This window comes from Bombus fervidus, chromosome 14 (assembly GCF_041682495.2).
Source record: "Bombus fervidus isolate BK054 chromosome 14, iyBomFerv1, whole genome shotgun sequence".
NCBI classification, from domain to species: Eukaryota; Metazoa; Arthropoda; class Insecta; order Hymenoptera; family Apidae; genus Bombus; species Bombus fervidus.
In genome coordinates, this window is record NC_091530.1 from 9,968,982 (window position 1) to 9,995,260 (window position 26,279).

The window sequence follows — 26,279 nt, forward strand, 5'->3', positions numbered from 1 at the left end:
AGTTCTGCTGCGGATCTAAATGTCGCTGCTGGGGTACTGCTGCTTTTTCTTTTCATTTCAGATGCCGCGGAACAAAAATCGGACTCCGATCGCCGGGATTTGAAACCCGAGTCCCGAATGTTCCTAATCTAAGGCGTTAACCATTGCGCTGCCGTCGTCCGATGCTAGTTGGTGTCGTCCGGTAGTATTTGCTGTCGAGTCCCGCCACACAAATATCGAAGCCATCTATCTCTCTCGTTAATCACTATTTTTTTACCAGATTCGAACATTAGTATTTTAGTATCGTGGACGGATTGTCTAAGAAATATCGGATAAACCATAAACAATGTTGCGAAAAAGCCTAAGTGCTGACAAGCTCATCAATGTGTCGTCGGTTGCGGAACGCGTACGTGGTGGGGCTATGAGAAAAGACAAAGGGATGCTTAAGGGAGAAAGACGAATTAACAGGCAGTAGTTAGTTGAGAAGTCAGAGTGTGGCAGCGTTGTCAAGGAGGGTGGTCCGCGTGAAAGAGATCGTTGAAACTGTGGTGACGAGAGTTGTGAATTAACTATTTAGTTGTCTTAGTTATAGCACATTACAGTACTTAGTTCACATTAAATAACCATCATTTCCTGTTTAATGCATTCTAAATAAATAAAAATTCCTACACTATATTGTTAAAAATTTCTTCAAAAATACTCGTAACTTAGCGCTTACTTCTAAACACTGTCATCTCTGGATAGCAGTTGGAAAACGAAATTCTCATGGAACGGGAAGAGAACTTCTAGCGAAGCAGTCGACAACGAGTGAACTGCTTATATTCAAATTGAACTCGTCGGGTCGGCTGTTTCTGGCTCCGTATGATACGTGTTCGAGCGTATTCAGGGGTTGCTGGATGAATGCATTACCGGGCTACAGGTGCAATTACCTTAGTTAATTAACGAATTTACAACAGCGACAGCGACGGTGTGTAAATCGGTCTGTTGTACGGCGGGACCGGCACGGCGTCGCGAATTGCGAACCGGCCGATATCGTTATCGGTCGCGATGCGTGTAAGCTTCGAAAGCTCGTTCTCGTTGTTTGTATACAGCTTTTCGAATTGCTCGTAATTCCGGCCGTTACTCGTAATTGCCTCTCTGCGGCGTTTTATCCCTTTTCGCGCTTTTGTCCCCCGTCCATCCCTGCCTACAATTTTATTTTTATCTTCCTATCTTTTTTTTTTCATTTTGTTTTGTATCTGTTCTTTTTTCTCTGTTTTCGTCACGGGTTTGCAACTCGTATCTAATTTTCGAAGCGAGTTTTTTTTCCGCTGTAGAACTGACTCGCGTATCCAGGCTTTTACATGGAAATTTCAATTTGAAAAGTTACGTGTATAGATTGTTGCGCCGATGCATGCTGTTCTCCGAGTGAAAAGCTACGATCGCGTTTCGGATTTCGGATGATGATTCGGTTGAAGATATGAGATCTATCGCGTGTCCTGTGGCAGAAATTTGTATCTTCTGCAAACTACAGGTGTGGCTGTGTCTGACGATATTGTGTTTTGATGACCAATGCATTATTTTGCAGTTATCGTACTATCTACGTATTCCGAGTATTGGATTCGAATAGCTTTAGCTTTGATTGTTTGGATGGTTTTAAGGAAAGTGCAAAACGTTTCTGGAATTTCTATGGAAGATTAATACGTCCCTAGTGGATTCAGACGAAATGTCAGTTCTTCTGTTAGAACAAAAAACTACAATAAAAGATAATTCCTTTTCTTTGCCATAGAAAATCCCAGATATAATGTCCAACCGATCTAATCCAACAATAGCCATTCGATAAAACACATATATCCAAGCAGAACAGAAGATGTCGCATAGTTTCCATAAAACCCGCAAAACTAAATCGAATTTCAACAACCTTTACAAGCTTAAGTATCATCTAAAACATATCCAAAATACGCTCATAACTATACGGCTACTTTGATCGTATTAATTTGTAGTAACAATATTGAAGTTTTATCAAATTGTCGAAATTCAGTAATCGTACAAGTATTAGTATATAGTTGTACTAATACTAGAAGCGTGTAACTCTTATAGCTACGTGAATAAACATATTGGCAAAAGAGAATATTCTCTTAAAAAAAACTTTACATCATAAAAATCACAGAACAAGAAGTAACATTACGTGACAGAAGTTATGGAGAAGTTATGGAGGAATCATATATTATAGTATAATCTGTTGAGGTTATTAGATGTATGAACAAAGGATCGCGTGGATAAATTGTAAAGTAGAAAATATATTTTAATACAGAAGTGTAAATACAAAGAAGGAACATAATTTGAGCTGGTCCAGATCCGCACGCTAGCAGTGTTACCCTATGAGTGAAAGCCCTGAAGACATCGTCGCCTGTCTACTGTTTATGGTCTGCCTTCGTCCCAGTCTTTTGTCTATACGCTGTCGATGGCTTCAGTGCTTGAGAAAACTAAAAATACCAGATGTGGAGTTTTCTTAGAAGTGGTGACCACTTCAACATAATCAAATATGAATCTATATGAACACATTGGCCCAACATTCTTCTGAAATCTCGCTACTTCCATTGTTAAGAATGGAAATACTCCCATTGTGGATCTTTATTGTCGAAATAAAAGTAAAGAAACACTAAGCTTACACTTAGAATTCAAATTAAAATAGTTATAGATTTATTTAATAAACGATTTCCAGGATCTTCGTCGATATACATTTGCACGCGTCTCAGCACTTTCTTTGTCTCACCATCTTCCATACCAGTCTGCCAACGGGACAGTTACATTCATCTGTTTTTCGAGACGTTGTGCACACGCATACTTCCACACACTCATATTTACATACGTGTGTAACTACTCGCAGCCAATCTAGTCTAGCACATAAAATTATACATATCTCAATATCCATAACTTTTCAAACAACTCAATGTACATCTTACGAAAACTAAGCAAACAGCTGGATAATTCTAAGAGGTAGCGAACGCGAGCACAAGACTTCATATCGTTTACTCGTAAAACAGAACCAATTACCTCGATCGATTTCCTTTAACGAACAAAGCGAGTACTCGCTAGGGAATCCTGACCGCGTGGAAAATCAGCCATTCAATGATATCGTCGTTTAGGGATGGTGGATGCGGGGTTACATCTAGATTTGAACGCACCCGATGAAACGACGTTGATTAATTGGACCACGGTAATTAATTCGAAGCTCGACAGACTAAGGTGCGACGAAGACTTTAGACGTAATCCACCTGCGCACGCGCCATTCCCTTCAAGTATATTTCATTTCACCCCGTTATCTGTCGCTGATAATCTCGAATTTAGCTATCGAAACTCGAAGACTCTATTTTTAGTTCGAGCAGCCGTGAAAGTTTTATTAGAAACCCTGGAATTTTTCCGAACTCGAACTAGAAGCCCGAGACGAATGGGATTTTCCTTCCTGTTGCCAAACTTTTTCTTTATCCTTGCCAGCCTGCCTCTGTGCTCTGTAACCGACCAGATGGGGGTGAGGGCCGATCGTCGATCGTTTGACTTGTCGCTCGTTACTTGTTACTTACGAATGTCGTCGGAACTTTCACGGTGCGTTGCTTCCACTTCAGAAAGGAATCGAACGTTTTATCGAGCGATAAAATCGGCCCGGATCACTGGGATTATTTTAAGAATGGTACGTACCATTTCAGAGTGCTGCTTCAGAGTTAAGCATCGCGGATCTTATTTGAGAATTGTGACGGTGATAAATTTTATTTCGTTTTTAATTCGACTAAAATAACAGTCTTGTTCTTATTTGTTACCAAACAGAGTTGAATAAATTTTATCAAGATTGATATTCATTGTACGACTTCATCACTGGAATTATTTTTGCATTAGAAATGTCTTTATCTTGAGCCATAATAAATATATATTCCAAACGCACTATACGTTTCTTTTTTTTTTTATAATTACATAATCAGAGCGACGCACCGTGTGCGTTAATGGCAGCGAAAGTATAAAAAGTCTAAAGATATGAGAAAAGAATTGATGAATTGCTAGCAATGAACGATATTATTCTTAAACCGCTATATTAGTGTGATCAAGAACTTTTAAATGGAGAAATGAACGGATCACGATGGTAGAGTTATCTCGGTCGAAACATTTTTTCCTTAAAATGGAGTTTTGTCCCGCGGACACATTCTAAGAGGTCCGTGACAAGTTTCGCGGAAAGTTTCGTCCAGATCGGAGTAGCGTGAAGTTTAAAATTATTTCGAATGTTATCCGAACCGTGATGGGCACGGAAGCTCGAAAGTCTCCGGAGTGCTGCAAATCTTGAAAGCTTTGAATGTGTTACCGAAACTTTCGTGGCTTCTGACGGTCTCAAAAATTTCACAAATCCAGATGATTTTAAAACTTTCGGCCTGTCCTCGAATCGTTCAAGAAAAGGAATTAAGGAACGTGTAATCGTTTCCAGTTATTTTTTACCTTACCAGTTTTATAACTGCTCTTTCTGACGTAATTTAGAAACTCGCGATTGAAATTTGGAAACTGTGAGTTTGAAGCCAATAATAGAGAGAGAGAGAGAGGTACTTTTTGAATGGTCCATTGTGAGTTTTTCGACATTTTACTACACTCTTAAAAGATTAATAGAAAAAATATTGGAAGAGCGCAGCCTATCTATAAAACACTTAATCCCATTTACATTTTTATCTTTTCAGAAAATCCACTTGTCTAATAAAAAATTTCAATCCCGCTACCCATCCACTTGAATCATTTCCACCGTCAGTGTACCTAGAACCTTTCGAAAAGGAACGAAAAATATTTAAATAGAACAGAAACGAAACAAACCTCATCGAACAAACGAGAAGGGGCAGAAAGGGAAGCAACAAGGATAGAAAGAAAAATTCTAGACACCGAGCGTACATTCGCGGCTTTCATTGGTCGTCCCTCGATTTCCACGGGAAACTCTCGTTTTCACGGGACGAGAGAAAGAGATTTATCGGCTCCGTGAGAACACGAAAAGTGTCGCAGCCAGCCAACGAGCTTCTGGTTCAACCTGGCTGAATCAGGGGTAAGTAGGCGGGGAGCGCGGGTGTAAAAGGGTCGGAGGACTTTTTTCTGAACTCATCGATCGTCGAATCAGGTTATCTCTTTTTTCGCGACGAGACCCCTCTTAAGATTGCTGTTTGCAGCGAGCTTGCCTGTCAAAACAAATTAATCGGGGATATTAATGAGGAAAACTGAAGCGATGCAAAGAGATGGAGAAGGTGGAATTTATTAACAGACGGAACAATTTAATTAAGGTTCGCGACCGGTCACGCGAAGGTTGATTTAACGGGCGTTTATTTATTATTAAAACAATTAAGAAGCTTTCCTGAAATTGAACGCCATAATCGGGAATATCGAATGTTGTGTCCTTGCCTTTCTGCGGTTCTCTTATTTTCCCTTCGCTTTCTTCCCTTACGGTGGTACTTTTTGAAACGATAAATCCGGTAATCTATAAGTCGAGTATTTTATTCGTTCGATATTTTATCATTACCGTTTGTTTCTTCTGTTCGAAGCGTTTTAATAATTTTATTATTTTTATACTTTTTATAATTCGGAAATAATCGATCAGATTCTAAATTATCTTTTAAAAGAAGAAAATCCTCTTGAAAATCGAGGGATGGTAAAGTAACGATTTCATCTTTAAAATAAGCTCAGATAGACTCTCGTGTGATATTTTCTCACGAAGTTATTTACAGTAGTTCAAAGAGCGACAATTTCTCGATTGAAATTTAGTGGTTCTTTAATTTTATGGACGAGTGTAAAACTACATTCGGATCTGAACTTTTTGGTATCCACTGTACTTTCTTCTATCCAATACGAATTAGAATAAAAACGAGTATCGTTGATGGTTTTCATCTTTACGATATCGACGAAGGGGAAAGCAACAAATGCTAATTACGATCATAAAGTGAGTTTGAACGGGCACAAAGTCAAATGGGTCCCATCATCGTAGTCGATGATCCCATCGTAAAATATTATTCGAGAAAATATTTTCTCTCCACCGTGGACCTTTTAACCATCTTATATTCATGCTTTTGTTTCGCGTCTACTTCCTACAACGCTCGTTATTTTTCTTCCGTGCCTTCATCCGGTATTTCCGAGTGCATCGCGCCGCTTTTAAGGCTGTAATCATTTTGTTTTTGAATATTTCATGCATATCGAGATTGATCCGGTAGGGATCGGGAATTTTTATGGAAATAGCTCTTCTTTCTTTCCCCTTTTCTGCCCCTTCCAAACTTTCTCCAACCCCCTTTTCTTCCTGTCGCTCCGCCGTGCTTTAACGTAAGTAATCCTTCCGCCGTCGTATTTGCATACATTCCCTCTGCGTATCCGGAATGCTGCCACGCGTTTCCGACCTTTTCCTTTTTCCTCCTTCCTCTCTTCCATGCTTTATAAGGCTCTATCTGCAGATGTAAAAAGGGGAATTATATAGATAAGAGGTATAAACTTTGTAGCATGGAGATATTTCTTTTATTAGGGAATAATGATGTAATCTTCTTTATGTCATAAATATTTAGTAAGCAGTATTTACATTTTATTACAATTTGATTTATAATATAATTTCTCAATCTTCAAATGTATTAATCTTTTCATAAATTCCTTTTCTATAATAAAATCTTTTAAGGAATTTGTTAATATCTTAATTGCTACAAGAAATTTATTAATCTTGTAATTTATTTCATTCTATCGTTTCAGAGAACTTAGAATGACTTTCTCTCGTAGCAAAGTATTCATTTCATATATCGATTCGATGTTGAAGCTGATTTTTCGCTATGATGTTTATCTTCTATATTTAATAAACGTTATATCAAATGCAAACATGTTCCTCTGTTTGTGTAACTTTTTCTCAGGAGAAATGGTAGATTTAATCAGACGTATATCTTATTTATTATTATAGGACTTTCCGCCATCGCGCAAAAGGAAATTTTGTTTCCATTGGATTTAATATACGGCACTGTCACGTTTGCTTTTATACGATGTCACGTATATTATTGATCTTTCGCGTTGAGGCAATTTTGATGTTTGTTATCACAATAGACAGATCGTAAGAATTCCCCCCAGTGTCGATATCGAAAAAGGAACTTCACTGGTTTTATCTGCTTTAAGAAAAGTATTTTCTTTCTCAAGATATTCGTGGCCATCTCATCCATGGAGAGATATTGGCCGCTGTCTGGTTATCGATAGAGCTTTATTTTAAAATCAAATTGAAAAGTCATGGAACATTGTGTTATGGAGACTGTATTTATATATAGCTCTACTTAAATATAGATATTATCTAACTTTCCATTCTTCTTCGAAAACTTCCTCTTACCCATAAATCAGATTTCACATGCGCAATGTTTAACTTTAACACCTGATTCTTCAGAAAGATTCTTTACACATAGAACAGGCCTCGCACATGAAGCGACGACTTTATCATTTAATTACTAAGGCACTTTCTTTATCCATAAAACGAAATATTAACTTTAACACGTGATCTATATAATCAACCACTTTCCTTCCTTGTCTTACTCAACATCCACAAAATGATCATATTGAAGATTTTCCATCTTCAATTCAAATCATGGTTTTAGTTACACAATCGAACTAATACTATTAGAGAAATTTACTTTTAATTACCAATATCGACAGATACTCTTACAACAACAGCAACAGCAACAAGTTGGCAATCAAATTGCAAATTTGCAAAGTAAAAGTTTACAAGCCGTAACCTGTAATTTGTCAATTCGTTAATAGCATTAGCTGGTAGATTGTTCTTTAAGTATATCCTTTGAGTATACCTTTAGAAGTCGAAAGACGCGCTTAACATTGAAACACTGAACGTCTTCCCATCGCTGGACCCTCGACCCGTCAATTATTGCACCTCGTATTCCAAGCACAATTCGAATAGCCCCATTCTTTCTTCCAGAACTCCCTAAAAACGAACGAGAAAAGAAAGAAAGCAAAAAGCAGAAAGAAGAGAACCCTTCAAAATGTCCTCACTCGTAACAAGATCCTCTTATGCTGCGAAAAGAGGTTCTCTCATTTTACATTCGCGTCGATCCCGACGTGGAAGAAAGCGTCTCCAGTCGTCTGGCTCTATCGGGCAATCTCGATTCCAAAATGCCGAAGAAGGCCAGATATAAGAGGGAGGGGGTAACGGAGAGGGAAGGTGCAGCATCGAAGGCAGCCTGTTCACCCCTTAAAGGATGGGAGAAATAGGGGTCCATTGGGATCGCGACAGCGCGCCAAGTCCAATTAAGATGTTTTTCAAGCAGCCAGCTTTTAGCCCGCAGTAGACATCGAGGCGTCGCGACGCCTCGGCCTCCTCCTGGCCTCTGAATTCATATGCATACATGAATACATTTCGCCCAATCAACTATCCTTTTCCGAGGTTGCCGTCGTGAACGCCCCCCCCCTCCCCCACGGACGCGTATGGGGGTGGCTGACGGTTTTTAGATGGCAGAAAATCCACACGTTAATGAAGGCTACCCCCACTACTCCACCTGTAATCCACCGTTTCGTAATTAAGCTTTTTCTACGATGGATCTCGCTGCTTTTTTACGAGCTCTCTTGGAACTCGAGCCGAGATATCGCGACTCATCGTGAGCTTTCCGAGTTCCAAGAGCGACAAGATTGATGGATGAGGGTGTTTATAGACCGATCCGAGTCACGGTGGTCGAATTGGCTAGTCAAAATGGAGATACAGGTTGAGAGGTGAAAATATTGTTTGGGATGGATGATTCGATATTGTTCGGATTTATTGTTTTTGGGAAATAGGATTTAACGTTTCTGCCACCTGTGTGGCAACACTTGTCGGCGCTAGTCGTAGAATTTTTAATTGCAGGTCATCAACAATAGTCGCAGAACGTTTAATCATAGTTCGGTAAGACAGAGCAATCTGTCATCGGTTCCGGTTCATCGTTCCAAGCTTTCGTTTATACTCGTGTGATTATTCAAATTAATAAGAGGAATTTAGAAATTACGACCGAGTAATGTTCAGGGTCGTCCATCGATGCCAACAGAGATTTCGAGGTATTTTTATAACCATGAAATTGGAGACAGTTTCGTGGAATCGATGCCTAACTCGGGAAGATCGTGGTGGTAATTGCACGAGGTCGAAAAGTTTCTTCGCCACCTTGAACAGTCGGTGATTAGCGTTTTCTCGGAATTCTTTTGGTCTTTCGTTTATTTTCTAAATTACCGCTACGTTTGATAGCTGATAGGCTTGATAATTGTATGCAATTTGCGCGTGATTTTCTGAATGCACGATATGAACGTGAGAGGGGGAAAAGAAACCTTGAATTACGGCCATAGCGTCCCGATACATCCGTGCTTTCGTTTCATTATTCATCGCTACTCGAGAAAATTAAAATTCTTTTAGCAAGGGATTCATTTGATCAAAGCGATGCGATAAGAACCTGACTTCGTGCATTAGATCTCTTTGCATTAAGCGGTTATATAATAAACAACTAAATTAAAAGAAAGCCATTATATTATCATATATTTTACTATCTTCCTATATTACTTTTAGGATATAAAATGGTCACGTTACAACTATTCAGAAATACAAAAATATTTGTGTTACATTTTCCCACAATTATCTTTTTTTATAGATGAGCAATATAAATATTCCAAGTTGCTTTCATCTTGAACCTTGACTTCTGTTTGGACTTTGGACATTTCTTGGACATTTGAAGAATTTCAGTGGTTGGTCGGGAACGCTACTGTTAGCCAAGAATTGACATTTCATTGTAGCCGAGCAATGCTTTAAGCGTCGGAGGTGGCAAAGATTTATGATCAGGAAATGCCTACAGAGATGGTTAGGAAATCTTCGAAATAGATATATTGTTCGAATTCTCCAGCTAGTGACAATCTCGAATGACATATGTCTGATATCGAAACTATTCCACTGACCTCTTACAATTAACACCGTCTGCATATTGCAACAGATTCCATCATATATTTTATCTCGTATTATAATAAATGGAAAATGTTATTAACACCGTTGCACTTGGGTAAAGAATAAGATATTTTTATTTCAATCAAAAGCATTTAAAACATTTGTTTATGTATCATAACATTTTAAACAAAGAAAAAAGAGACTCGCTTTTTTGAACAAAAACAAAACTCTTTAACTAAGAAATCCTTCTTTTAGTTGAAAATTTCTTCGAAAACGGGTCGATGGCTCGTACAAATACGTCGTTAGACTTAAAGTAAAAAATCCTCATGACGGCATACGTGGGCACATCACAAATGTGATCGTGTCAACGAAACTAAGGATGATTTAAAAACCAATTGAACCCCTATAATTCTTACTGTGGAAAAAAATTTACAAAGAAGTCCTCGATCATGAAATAAATCAATCTTTCAACTACAGAAACCTCAGAATCCTGGAAAACCTTACGATCCTTCTTTCACCCATCGATCCAAGTAAGAACAGCCCCCGTGGCAATTTTCAAGCCGTTCCATCCACCGATTAATTGTTTTTATCGAGAAATCCCGGCGGGGCTAATCCGCCCTTGATTAATTCCATCTAGCCAAGTCGGTGCTCCTTATCGAGTGGAATCTGACGAACCTCTTCGTTACCTCTGTATTTAAGCTCACTGACGGACAGTTTAAGACAGGAATCCAGAAAGGATAATTTCGCCCTTCTTTCTTAGAACAGGCGGAGGGAAAAAATCCCCAACAATTATCCGCAGCGGTGGCTAGCTTGTAATTACGTCAGTTAACAGGTCTCACCCTGCAGAGGGTGTGTATCCACTTGTCCTTGTCCGTTCATTACGAATTATCAGACGCCCGTCCTTTCTTCCCCGCAGGAAGGACAGGTGGATAATTAAAACAGGTGTCAGTGAAGCAGTTGACACGGGAAAGGGAAAGCTGGAATAGAATAAGGGTGGAATCCAGACCGCAAAGGGGATCAACAACGACCGCGATGTAACTACGAGTTGTGTTGCTTCTCGTACTGCAGGGAAAGCTGTAGGTGTGTAGAAGGAAGGGATAGGATGGGGAGAGGTTTACTGAACAGGTAAGGGTGAGGAAGGAAGATGAAGCAAAGGGTACAGAGGATGGAAGAAAGGTTGGAGGAGGGCAAACGCGAGGCAGAGGACTCGAACGAGGCTGCGTTAGCTTCTACACTTAATCACTTTTGCTAATTGCAGAATGATTGCTCCGCGCTTGAAGTTTCAATAATGGGGTTGTTACACCTCCCTTCGAGAGAGAGAGAGAGAGAGAGAGAGAGAGAGAGAGAGAGAGAAAGAAAGAGAGAGAGAGAAAGAGAGAGAGAGAGGGAGGGAGCAGTCTCGCAACTGGTTGTACACTGGAGTAAGGCTCTCCAGTTATCACCCTTTCTCCTGTTATCTACCGCCTCTTACCTTACCTCGTTCCGAGGCCACGTTTCCCTTTCCTCCAGAAGCAACCCCGTTTTGCAACCCCTCTCCAATGGCTGCTTCCTCCAGGTAGCTGATGAATGCCATAATAGTCTACCTGCCTTCGGGTGATAAGAAAGTAATCATTCCATCTGGCCACCGTTATTTCATTAACTCGAAGGTTCACCCCGACCACTGGCCAATCCCCATCTGGATCGGAGTTTCCGCGAAAACGGTGTTGGAGAGACTGGCTGGATCCGTCAGGCTGCTAATTATGCAATTATATCGTTGGTTAGGGGGCGAGGCTCGGTCGCTCGCTGTTCGAAAATGAAATTCCTCGGCGAGTGGGCTAGGCGATGTTATAAATATCGGGTTAATGTTGCGTCGCTTGACAAATAGCCGACGCCTGGACGCGATACGCTCAAGCGAGATACTATAAATCCTGACGGTGTTGGTTGGCCGTGTGGACCAGCTACCAAGCTGGTGTTTTCAGCGTTTTAGGAGCTGTGTGTCAGCTACGTGGCTTATACATTGGCTTTTGATCGAAGATAATTATCATGATTTTTAATTTTTTAAATCGAATTTTTTAATCGAAGAGAATCCAAGTTCTGTAATAGGAGGCGTGTGTTTTTTAACAATAAAGCTTTGGTAAGTTTGATCAGTAATAGTATTTGTGTTTAGATTTGCGAATAGTCAAGGGCTTGCGATGTAGTAGTAGTCACGGGCTTGTGTTGTTGTGGTTTCTATTAGTTTCCATTTTGCCTTAGTATTATGATGAAGAGAAGAGCTCGATTGAACACACATAATGAGAATATAACATAATCAGTAAATTGTTTCCATATTAGTTTTTTAATATTATATTTAATATTTTATTATATTTAATATATTTATTAATTTATATTTAATATTATACAAGATACATTTCTTACCAAATATTCTGCGAATTTTCTAAAATTAACTTTTCAAGTCATATGACATTAAAAAAACACGTTGTACACATAGATATATTTTATTGACAGATCGAGATTGTGTACAAATATTTCGAAGCCTGACAAAATTAATTGCTATATTCTCACTGATTTAATAATTGGTATAGACATTTAGACAAAATTACTGAATAAAATCGTACCCGATCGTAAAATCTCTTCCACTTTCCAAATAATATCGAAAAGTAATAGCGGAAACACGGGTTCTCGTCGATAACGCAGCGCTAGGTATTTAAAAGGAAATTTTAATATTTAACATGTAAAAATTGCGCTGCGGAAGCAACACAGTATCGAAAATGCATGCATTATACAACGAAGCGTTGAATGTCAGGTATCACGAAACACGCGTGAAAATCGACTGTGTAAACTAGTTTTCTCCGAGGCAAGTTCATCTAATGCAAGCATCGATACGTTATCTGATACTTTTTTCATTATTACCTTCAGTTTTCATATTTCGACCGATAAAACGTTCAATATCCTATCACATCGAAACGTATATATTATGTATGCAGATTTTACATTATATACAGAGTGTTCTAGTTTTTAAGGCAAAATTTTATTAGGATATTCTATACATATGAATACGACAAAAAAGATTGAACGGACATAAAAATTGATAAGAGAAATAGTAAATAAAGATCGAACAGTACATAAGTAACTAATATCGAATCTTGAAAATTTTGCTTCATAAAAGTTGGAATATATTCTGTATACAACAGAACAGATACCATAGAACAGATACAACGTGGTAACAGTTATTGGCGAATATCGTATCGTTTCTTTCGTTTTTGTCTCGTAATAAAGCATAATTTCCAAGAAAACTGGTTACTTTCCACGCGAATGTAAAAATTTTCCCGATCGAAGTTCTCATTTACACAACACAGAATAAACGGAGAACTGTATCAAATGCTGGGAATTTGAAACTAGCTCGCAATACAGGATCAACATCCTTATTGCAAATTACTCGACTGTTCTATCGCACGATGCGTTTCGTTTCGTATATCTGTTTACTTACCTATGAATATGTACATTGTGGAGAGATCTGTCCTCTCTACTCACCGACACGCTATTTCGTCCCTCTGGCTCATAATAATTTTACATTTTAATGGTCGACACGTACGAACGAAGAATTGGAGCACGAGACGAATTAATATTTCGCTTTACATATTTTCCATATGGACCCGCATTTCTAATAAATTAAACATTATCCAATAGACAAGTTACTTGCATTTGTATTAAAAGTAAAATAAGCGTGCTTGACCATACACTTCTTTTATACAGTAGGATATGCTAGAACCAACTATGTAATTGATCTTCCTTTCTATGAAATAGATCTTTCTTCATCATAAGCATCGATTTATTCCAACATATCTATACATTGTGATACATATCTAAATGTATTTAGAGATAGAAATAAGAAAACTTTAAAAATCCCCCACCAAAAAGAGAAAAAATGTCGGAAAGATAATATACAATTAATTTACTTAATTTTAACATGTAGTATGCGGGTTTAAGTATTTATTTTATCATTTCACTAGTTGTTCACTTTTAATTCCTGGGTTCAACTTCAAAGGCGAAAGAGATGAACTTTTCCACCGATTTAACGATGATGATATTTGATACGAGCGTATAAAAAACCGGTTGAGCTTGGAAAATGTTAACAACTTGAAAAGCACCGGTACTAAATTAACTGAAAATCCTGTTTCGACGAGAAACCTTTAAAAAAAAAGTGCGCGAGATTGCTGAAACGGGAACATTTACAAGCACTCTACCAACAAAATCGTTAAATGCGCATTTCCCTTCCAACAAACTATAACACGCAGCGACGCGTTCAACGAGTCGTTTGTTATCATTCGCGAAATTTACGGCTATGTTCTTCCCCCAAAAATATTCCCAACGAGTCCAGATAAACTAGAAAAAAAAATACCAATAATTTTTTCTGTTTTCACCCTGTGAAAGAGGAACGAAGAGAAACCCGATCGTCGAAGAAGAGGGGTTGTAACGGGCCATTCGAGGGTGAGAATCGTGGAACAAAAGGGGTTAATTGCGTCGATATGTCGATGATAAAGGCGAGAACACACGACTAACAATCGCATCGCGGTAAAAACGCGACTGTGTGCATCGGCATTGACCCCGTAATTTTTAATTGCACTCGCGTGTCTCGCTATCGTTATGGCACCCCTCTCATTAACACGGCAAAAAGAATCGTCCGTGAAACGTTACACAACGATCGTTGGTGAATCGTTTTCGGAAATGTTTCTTTTAACGAGCAGGCTATGATAGGGCTGCTGTTAAGAGGTTTTCCACGATTTAGAAAGGGGTGAACGTGATAATTGGAGATTAATTAATAGGGAAATTAAGCACGTGGTTGTGTTTGAATAAGAATGATTGTCGAAGAATTGATAGCGTGAGATAGGAATATATGTTGGAGTTTATTAAATTCACGATCAGAAGAAAAAAGACTCGAGAAAATGGATTTTTTAAGAAATTTAATTAAAATTAAAATTGAAAATGTCCGCGAGATATTGAAGCGTCACCTAGCTTAGACAAAATCCAAATTGGCAATTGTTATCGAGGTGCAAGAAGGAACACCGAATTTTCCAAAATGAAATGTTCTACTAACTATAAATAAAACTAGGACGAAATATGTTATGGAAAATCTGAAACTAAGAAGCAGCAGGGAAATCACGTCCGCGTCGTAAAACCGACTTAAAACTATCTTTTACTAACGCTTTTTTATTAATTGCTATTGTGTACCATCCGAATGCACGAGAGATCTTTAGTTAGGGACGAAATTTTCACTGTAGATCGGCCAACAATGTCGCCGCGAATATTCTGAATTATTATGCATTAAATGAAGATGAGAAAGTATCACGGAACACTTTGCTGGAAAACCGCGCGGCGTGTATGGATCGTTGTATAAGATTCTCTTTGTGTGCAACGTCGCGTGCCGTCACGGTGGCAAATTCCCGTGCTGACGTGCCTGGGGCGTCGGTTATACGAGTTGTTTATACGAGCAATAATTTATTACTTACCCTTACGACGCGTCGGATCGTTAATATCATAGACGTCAGAACTATGGAAGATGGAGAACGCGGCGGAATTGTATCGTGCTTTAAACGAAAAGACGCGCGATACTTCAACCGCGACTATGCTCGTTTTAGCTCCCATGTTAACAACTACTAACGAGAGATTCGGCGTCGTTCATATCAATTTTGCATATATTAAGATTCGCTATCTTTTCATCATTCTTTGTATTCATTCTTTTATAGTTATTTTATAATTTTATAGTACTTCTCGAATTACGATCACATGTAGAAATTTAATTGTTCTAATTATAACACTTGCTGTATCATAAATGACAGATTGCCCGTGGCTGTTCACATTATTAATCAATGCGTAAATGTATATGGCAATTAATTTATTACTCTGTAATGCCACAGAGTAAAGTCCATAGCAGAGTTTTTTCCATGAAAGCACATTTTTGTAGAGAAGCAATTTCTCTGACTCGAAAACTTATATCGCTTAAATCATTTATGTACTCGTCCCTGAACGACATACTTTCGAAGGCAAAAGTTCAAAATGTTTGGTGAAATGATGGGAAAAGTACGAGCTATAATATAAAGGAGATATTTAGCTCTTTGAAGTTTTTACGCTTATTCTGATTGAAGAGGAGACGAGAATTCGTGCAACAGTTCCAAAAATTGATATTTACGAATCAGTATTGAAAAAACTATTAATATCAACTAAATTAGCATCATATCTTGGGATATGAGAAGGTATCCTTAAATTTAAAAAAGAGAAGAATCTTTTTCTCATTTATTGCATAGCGTACAATCTTGTAAACTTCTTCTATCGTGTAATTGTTACTGACCTTTAACACATGCGATCATATGCGAACAAAAGATGACGTATTTCCCTAAAATTAAATAATTTACATCGTATCTTACATAATGAAAACCCTATAACAATGAACAGTTCTCGCTGCTTCTTGTTCAGAAGTTCAGCAAAAGAGCTTGATGCAGATGAGAAACGAGATCATTCTTCTTGGTTAACCCGTAGATTCACGAAGGAAGGATTCGTTAGTTGGAACGTTCTTGGTATATCGATCCTCGCGATCCACGCGAAAAGAAAGTTAAATTTCTCAGAGGAGACGGCGGGAAATGCGAGCGGAAACGGGCTGAAGATGAAGAGAAGGAAGAAGGAGAGCTCCCTGTTGGTTCGTGTCGCCCTACGAAACGAGTTCGAAAGCCCTTTTACCGAATAAAAGTTGACGCGAACTGGTAAGGTTCCGAAGGCGGGCTACGCCGGCGCAGGCCACACGGAAAAGTTGAAATTATAAAAATTTCAAATTTCCAAACGGCTGACAGACGACAAGACGACGATTCGCGGCCGCCTGGGATAGCCACTGTCGCGGTTTTTCGACCCGTGAACTTCGCCGAACTTGGAACCGGGGAAAATTGGAAACCGCCGGAAAAAAATTGTTTCGTCGATGCCCACGCGACGTTATCGAAATGCTTTCCCAATTTCAACATTACCTGATAACGCGTTCATAACTGCAGTTGCGGCTGTTTCAAAAGACATTGTATTTTTTTTTTTCTTTTTTTGCTTTCAGAAAGAAGATTCAGGAGGGGACGTTTGATACGAACGACAGTCTTCGTTTGGAAAATATTTTACGTCCAACTTGTTAGTCGTGGGAATTAACTGATTGATTGGATTACCAATCTTTTGGATGTTATAATCTCTTTATTTATGGCCAGTCAGAAGTCGGTATTAATCTACAAATGGGAAAGTAGATGAAAATGATCTACGAACAATACGTTCTTAAATTTACTTTAGAATTTATGACTTCTTGTATCATTCGTTTGCGATAAAGAAACTTATGGGGAAAAATCGCTTGTCTTTCATTGATTGTAGTAATTCGATGATCGTAAATCATTTCGATCTATTTTCTTGGGTAGAACGATTAATTAATTTTAATTGGAAATTTTTGAAATTTTAAACGTCGGTACGTAAATGAAACGTGAATTTACATTATACCTTTGTGGAACTTTGTAAGAGAGCCAGTTGTAACATTCCTCAAATAACAGTGATGTATTTGATAAAATAACATGCTCGTTATTTCTGAAAACTAGCGACCGTAGTAATTCTGAAAGTAATTTTAAGATTGCAAAACAACGATTTAATTTATACGGCAGACTGAAAATAAAAAAATTGCTTGTAAGAGAAAATTTGGGAAAATCGTTAATGTATGCATGTTTTCACTTTGTTTGCAGGACCTTCGTTTTGGGGTCTGATAAATCCCCAGTGGTATTTGTGCAGCAAAGGAAGACGACAGAGTCCTATCAACATCGAGCCTGACAAGCTTCTCTTCGACCGCCACTTGAGACCAGTGTCGGTCGACAAACACAAGGTAATTTATCCAGTGTTCTTCAATGTTCCTCTATTTCTCCTCTTTTTATTCCTCGTTGTCGGTGCTTCGACTTTTGAGTAAGCTCGTATATTCAAAAGTAAAGAAGGATTGTATACTGAGTCGATTCGTGACAGAAATTTCTATCATCACGCCTTTCAATGGAGATGATGCTCTCTTCGTGATATTTACTTTATTTAGTATTATACGTTCTGATATAATCTATATCTAACGTAAAAATTGGGATCTATATTATTATTAAAATGATATTATTTATATATTATATTATTTCTTATATTATATTTATATTGTTATTTCTATATTCAGAGGTAGGATCATAATAGTTATTATTTTATTCTTTGGATAAATCTATCATACCGAAGAATCTTTATTGCACATTCTTACATGGACTGGGGATAAAAACAAAAAAACATCTTAAACCTATTGATTAAATCTATCGATTGCATCTAGAACAATCTTCTAGTTACTATTTATTGTAGCTAGCGTACGTAAATGGCGAGCACAAACTCACGTTGTCATTTTCAACATATATATTACTATTATTTAATAATTTCGAACTTAAAGTGTATTATTAGTTATCTTGTAATATCAAATATTTTATTTCTGTTATTTGTATGTATGTGAAAAAGTCAATTGAAATGTTTCTTCGGATCAAACATTTTACATTTTATTAACGGTCATAAGATATCTAGTTTCACCTCTTAACACCGTAGAAATAATTTTAATCTGAGATTTAGGAAGGAATAAAAGGAACGGGAACGTTAATACAAAAATGGAATATATTGTATGAGCATATTAATCTAGGAAAGAATACATTAATTATAACAGCGTTTCAAAGAGGAACAGTATAATTAAAATACCACGGAATAATAATAAAATTAATAATAATGACACGTATAGAAACAAAATAATATTAGCTTTCACAGTCCCCATTTGGGGATCTCGTATATTAAATAAGTTATAAATTTCATAGTATCGATTGGTATCTCCAGCAGGGGATTCTTCCTAAATATTTCATACTTTAAAAATATTTTAGTTAAATCCAACAAAAAAGCGATTAAACGTTAACTCATAAATGGATTTAAATTTAAATTATAAAATAAATTTATCTGGAAATTTCAAAGTAAAATGGTAAATAGGCGATACTATATTAAATAAGATAAAACACGAAAGACTAATGAAAATGGAAAGTAAAGAAAAATATAGGAACAGAATATATATAAATAAAAAGAAAACGTAGAAAAATTTCTAAAAAAGAATGGCGTTCGTCTTAATCGAAACTCACAAATTCCATCTCAGGTTAAAAAATAAAACACATCAGACAGCGATTGGTTCGACGCGTCGCAGATACGTGAAGTAGATTCAAGTGAAAATTAACATTTTTCGGATGATTTATTTGACTGGGTAGACTGATATCACGGAGAGACGCATTCAGTTGAACGTGAGTAGCTACGCCGCGGCTATTCCCAGAGCTGTCGCCGGCTAGTAATGGATTTTGAATTCACTCTGGACCGTTCTCCACTTTCTCTCTATCCATTTTTCACCACGCCAGGGAGTTCGTTAGTTCGATAATATATCCATTAATTACCAATCTGGCTGTTTAACGTTCGTCTTATTGATTCGTGATACCTTAAAACCACGAAAATAATAATCTTCGATTAATTAAACGTTTATTCGTTCTTCAGTTTCGCTACGCGTGAAATCATGCTGATTCTCTTTTACCCTGAAAATAATCACTGATTTTAATATGCAGCGTTAGACTTCTTTGACATTCTTGATTAAATATCATAGATAGTATGACTTTAAAATGGAAATTGTCATTTGACAATCTAATTTAAATCTCTTTGCTCTTAGAATAGTTTTTGATTTTAATAATAATTGAAATAAAAACGTAATACAGTTATTAATTTTATTCTGACGCATGTATTATACATTTCGAAATATCGAGAAAATGATATCAGTTTCATGAATTCAATTATGTAGAGAGGAACATCGAGAAACAGTAGCAAAAGAAAATTCTGGCTTTGAAAATTCCACATGGAACTTCTCTCAAACCTCTCGTTACTCAATTTATCTAACCGCAATCCAAGCTGAGATTCACCCATAGGATGTTCGTCTGAATCTCAACCTCGCTTGATCAATTAAACGATCACATATTACAACGTGCCACTAGTTTCTTGAGACAACGAAAATATCTTTAAAAATTCTAAAATTCTCCATTTTTTCCTAGCGTAAATTCGTAGATTGTGGACTTTTACCTTACAATCGTACAATTTTACGTTAAATACAATGATCAAATAGTCTGTAACTTATCAAATTCATCTACGAAATTTAATTTCTTTTATTACCAAATCTGTTACTACTGCATACAAGAGAATGTATTAGTACCAATGACTCGAAAATCGCGATTTACAAAATGTCACTAGTAAACGTTAATTGTAATTTGCAAGAAGGTGGCATATTTCGCTGTTACAATTTACATCACAATCGCGACTTAATTTTATCCTAAAGATTCGCTTCGAAACAAACCTCGTCCATCCATATCAAGCGATAGCAGTGGCTACCGCGAGGTAAATGGAAAAAAAGCGGTCATTGATTTCGCAGATGCGAGGATAACAACGGTGCGCCGAGCTATGGGGGCTCGGTTTCACCGTCATTCGTTTCCCTTCCGCTTTTTGTTCGCTACGTCGGGCTGGTTTTATCGAGCAGCCGCCGCGTGGATTGCATGTGTGGAAATTAACGCGGCGGCCGATTTACGCGGGGCCCATTTTCCGCTGTGAAATTGATGCGCGCTGCGGCGCCGTGACGAGTCACGTAAATATTGTAAATCTCGCCGATGCGACTTGCGAACAACGACGAGCCACTGCTTGATTAATCGTCGAACCATAATTAATGAGAGGACACAGGCATCGAGGACGGTGAGGGTGGAATTTTGTTCTCGAAATATTTTCCTATTCATCGGCTTTCAATGGCTTTGGGAAATATTCGAACGTTTGTCATAGAACATTTTTATGAATGTATTACGTACGTTGCACGGAACTTTTTCAAATGATCGAAAGAACGCGGCAGGATCAAAAAGAAAAAGTAAGAGAAAGAGGGAATGGCGATTGTTTGCTTTGCCAGGTGAATATTCATCGAGGGAAAGATTGGAGTCCCACTTTTCAAACGCGAGCTAGAATTTGCAAGAATCCTTGCACCGGTCGAGCTGATGTATCTCTTCTCCCTTTAGATGGCGAAGCAATTTGTTTAACGGCTCGACAACACACTGTTGTGCGATTGTATGTCGTAGACACTGTCGATACGCTCGGAAAGATCGAATAGATATTGGTTTTCTGGAGGGAAAACGGTTTTACTTGTAAGATTAATATAGTGAATAATGAGATTCGAGTAATCAAATTTTTCAGGAGGAAGGTCTGTAGTTTATAGAAAAAGAGATTTTAGTTTGTTAATAGAATATTTCGAAGGTAATGTAATAAACATACCGAAGATAAGGGTATATTAACATTAAATTTTAAATTAAATTGTATAATAGACAGTAAAGTACGGCTTGTCTGACCAGAAAACGACTATTCTACTTGATGTGGAATATTTATACTGCAGTGTATTATATTTATTATAATCATTTCGTTCATTCGATTCATTGTTTATTACACATACTGTGTCTGACCATAGCGATTATTTATTCTACTTGCTGTGCAATATATTTTTCCCATATTAATATGTAAAAAAGAAATACACACGTGTAACGATTTAGTATATTACTAATAGCATCGAAATAGAGATATGTATTTAATTCCAAGATAATACGCCAAAAGATGAAACGTACTGAGAACGTAAACTATGAATGGGTGTTGCGATCGAAGCTTTCATAGAAAACAGCCAAATCCAAGATCGCCTTATAATAATATTAACTCGTTATGGTTATTAACCCTGCTAGCCTCGAATCTCTATCTCCAGATCTCACCTCTAAAATCTCTCAACAGGCCATTCGATTTAATTAGCGAGCCATTAAATTGATTTACTAACGAATGTCCTAATAATTATAAAACTGACAAATTCTTTATCTAAATCATTAATTTTATATATATGTAACCTATCGACTATAATAAAATGGTATAAAGCACTTATATTTACACATAGAATTCCACCAAGTGACGTTTGCTATAATTTTTCGCAAGAAGGCCACGTCGTCGCGATAAATTTCCGGTTGATCCTCGAGGGACCGTAATTCACTATCATTTCTCGAATTTATCAAACTTGGAATATAATTCTTTATCAAATAAAGTATTCATAGAATAGAAGACTTTTCGAAGATCTTTTATTTGGAGGATCGATCGATTAACGTTGCTTTCGTCGAACAACGTTATTTCTTGTAGTTTCCCTCTTGGATGCATGGCTTTATCGCGTATTCGCGTGACGTAACGCGACACGAGAATTCCACGTCTACTCGTCTAGGACGCGAAAGTGCAGTTGCGGAAATTGTTTTATGGAAATCGCTTGGCGAAGGCTGCTTGTATCCACCGTGGAATAAACGTCGATACACTTCGACACGAGCCAAAGAATATTTAGGAGAGACTGACGCGTTCTATTACTGATTTCCACGAAAGCAGTTTGGTTAAATTGGAGAAAATTTACTGGCCGACGTAACGCTATAAAATATTTATCACAATCGAAAGGAATTTCACTTCTTTGTTAACAAGTTCGTAATGGTCTTGTTCTTGGAAATTGTTTGATCGAGATGATTTAAATATAACTATAATAAGTTTCTGAAGTTGTGCAATTGTTTTATTTTTTATAACTTATTATTGCGCTTGTAGTATAAATAATTTTACGTATAGGGAGAAGTTCGTGAGTGTTGTCGTCCTTTGTTTAGGCTAACCATTTTTTTTTTTTTTTTTTTTAATATATTTTCCAAAGATTTTGGAAATTAACCTTTTCATTTACTATAACTTGTTATTTGTAGTATAGACAATTTCATATGAAAAAGTTGGTAAGTGTTCTCGTCTTGAATTAAACGACTGGACGATAACGTCGATCGTTAAAGGAATCGAGGTTAGAGATATAACTGTGCTGATAAATTTGTCCACGTCCAATGTGAATTTTTAATTTCATCCAACTTTTCAATACTCGGTGCGCATCGATAGCCAGCTTCGGTATCGTTCACGATGGTGTTAATACACCCATCTTCCATTGCAGCAGACGCAATTAACATAGAACGTATTAATGTATTTCGTATTTTTTAATTACGATCGTCAATTTCGCCTGAACAACGCCGAAATAAAATCGCCGAATTCATATTAACATGCAAATGCATCGTTGTTCACGTAACAATATATGCCAGATCGACAGCGATTTGTTCGAAAAATATCGAGTGGCTTGTTGATTACAATGACGTTGGAAAAGCATGCGAAAGTTGCCAAAGTAATTAATACGTAATTTCGATTGAGAGTCGTAAAACTGAATCGAGCGAAGAACTGAATTAAAAAGTAGGTAAGAAACTTTGACGGTATAAATCTAGCGAATCGAAACGAAGACCGATAATTTGAAACAGGACTGGAAGGAGCAATTTACGGAGATAATTCGATTTTGCCGAAACCTTTCTAAAATTAATTGTAGTTCCCTAGGTCGTTTTTACGTGCATCTTCGTGACGAAGTATCGACAATTCTATCGTAATTCGGAAATAATTGCTGTCAACGCTGCAATTATTTTTCGAAAATTTTCCTGAAAAACTAACGAATTATACACATGGATAGCTGAACGTTGATTGATTTAATCAATTATTCCTATTCAATATGAAATTACGATATATCGCAATAAAACATGTACTTAAAACGCTACAAATTAAAATCTTCTAGTATCTACATATTTGTAATATACAAAATATTCAACAACTAGGTTGTAAAAAGTATGCGAAATAGCAAACAATAGTTCGAATCTCCAACTATTGCAGTCTTATAGATCTATAAAATTTTCATGAAAAATTACAAATTACTGATTTTGATCATTCCGACAACTGTACGTTAAAAAGTATTAATTTTATGAAATAAACACCGGGAATAGGACTTTCCATTTTTCACCAGAGTTCGCTGCTATTCAAAGAAAGTTCCATGACCGTTTGAGCGTCGTGGTGATGGTTCCATCGTGTGAAAAGCGCGAAACACTGACCACGTGCGCTTTGTCCGATTTTCGCGAAAGCTGTGCTGGCCACGGTCTCAAAGGCGAAACCTTTCGTTTGTTACGCGAAACGTGCTAACTCTAATCGCACCGTGGATACGATAGAAACGAATCACGTGGCCGCCTCAGCTGACACGGTGATTGCTGGCACGTGAGCAGAAGTCCCGATTCGAAGCTCAGCCCGAACATGACCGGAACTTCCTTTAGACTGTCTATTTCTCAGCGAGAAATGGCTGGTTGGCTCATGAGTCGAGCTCGTATTGCTTCTCCTTTTCTCAGATTTTATAATTTCTTGGAAATGGAATTAGTTGGAAATTTTGATAATATTAGATATACATATAGACGAATAGCAAGAATGAATAGCAATTTAGTTTGATGTAGATACTATTGATAAAGTGGACAATTTTTATTAATATATTATATCGAGGCTTTTTCATATTTCATTGGTACTGCAATGAAACACGAGCATCATGATTATACTAGTAAAATTTTACACCAACCGAGAAATGTATATAAAGTTACAGCATATAAAGTTACAAATAGACATTTAGTAAAAAATGAATTCATATAATTAGCGTTAAACATCCCGTGAAATATTAAGGTTTATCAATGTAGTGGATAACTGATTGTTTAAATAATTCTACGATTGCTATAAATATACACTCGCAAACCAATTTTCTATCTGGATTTAATTTCTTTCAATTATATCCATAAGAATATAAATTTGTATAAACGTACGTATGAATGCATGAAACAAGGACGAAACAAAAAGAAGAGAATCGAAGTTTTGTGATTAAAATCGCGCAAAATGTAACAAACTCAACTGCAGTTCGCAGAGTAATGCATCTAAAGGAAACAGAAAAATGAAAGGGCACGAAAAAGTTTCTTACATAAACAGCAAACAGCAGCCAATAAAAATAACGCAAAGCCAAGGTACTTGGTAGCTCGATGATTAAACGACTTCGTTGGTTTCCTCTTCTGAGGGACTTCATTGTTCCGGGCAGTTCGCGAACCGCGGGACTTCAAACGAACCAGAGGCGCGTCATTTTTGAGTTTATCAAACAATAACACTCTTGGCGAAGTAGCTTTCGTGCAAACACTCGTCGCGAGCCTTAAAGCCCTAGCCGAGAGTCGTTTGTATTTCCTCCCTTTTCTTTTTCCCTTCGTTTCTTTTCCTTTCTGGCCGCGGTTGAGTTTCGCTTCCGCCTACCGCTCCATCATCCACGATGTTGCGATACTTCTTCCCGAGAACTGCGAAACGTTCGAGACTTTTGTTTCTTAGCGGGTCAGCCACGCGTTAATGAAATAATTGAAACGTTTCTTCGTAGGAAGAATCGAATCGCGCACCGAATATTTCCGCGGATCGTTTCGCTGCTTTAAGCTTCGATTTTCGATGGAAGAATCTTGGATCGTTGAGAAAATTTTTAACTTTATTTAGGGAAAAACGAGTTACGTAACTTGCCACTCGGATTCCTAATTTTTTGGATAAAATCGCCTGTTTACTGATAGAGCTTCGGCATATTTAACGAGTGATATCTGTTGAAGATGAATTATATCATATTTATACACGTAAGGAGTAGAATCGAGCTACTTGCAATTAATTTGTTTATGGTAACTTCGAATTCTACAATATAATTATGAATGTTTTTTGTTAACACAATGTTTTTGGTTCTGGTTTTAATTTCCTTTGTAAAAGTTGTCTCCTTTTCAAAAATTGATAAACATATTTTCCTACTACTGATTATATTTTGAAAATTTGATCCTGTGGGGACCGAATTTTATTAAAGCGTGGCAAAAATTTGATTTCGTTACTCATTAATGATAGAAACTTGTTCTTTAACGTTTTTATGAATAAACCATAATTGTAAGCAGAAATCAGACATAATTTGTCATTAGTAACGGAAAGACGTTCTTTAATATTTTTACTAACACATAAATTTACAAATCCGCTAACATTTACAAATCAACTAACTCATTCCACCGATAGCAACGCCTCTGAAAATTATCCGTTCATTTGAAATTGAAAAAACAGCTAACCAAATCATTCTTCAAACACAATAGAAACCTTGTCAAATTATCTTCACTTCCAAAGAAAAAAAAGGAAGTAACCAAAAAAAAGAAAAAAATAAATCAAGGAGCCCGAATTCCTGATAATAACGAAACGAAAGGTGTTCCTTCTTCGTGAATGGTCGATTGTTTGACTTAAACAACGCGTGTGACGCCGGCTAACCGATGCGAGTCGGGAGGTGAGGAAGAACGCTGGAAACCTGTTCCCTTTAGGCGCTTTTGTGCCTTCGGAGGATAGCGACTGGACGTTGGAGGGGATGATTCGAGGG

General features: G+C 37.3%; 1 protein-coding gene across 5 annotated transcripts in view; it reads left to right on the forward strand.

The window, feature by feature from the left end:
* The window catches only part of Carpa (Carbonic anhydrase-related protein A), a 232,892-nt gene that overhangs the window by 139,024 nt on the left and 67,589 nt on the right, over nt 1–26,279 (forward strand). For all 5 annotated transcript variants that reach the window (XM_072016303.1, XM_072016304.1, XM_072016301.1 and 2 more), the window contains exon 3: nt 17,614–17,750. In XM_072016303.1, coding sequence (XP_071872404.1) covers nt 17,614–17,750 — 137 coding nt within the window. The remainder of the gene's footprint in view (nt 1–17,613; nt 17,751–26,279) is intronic.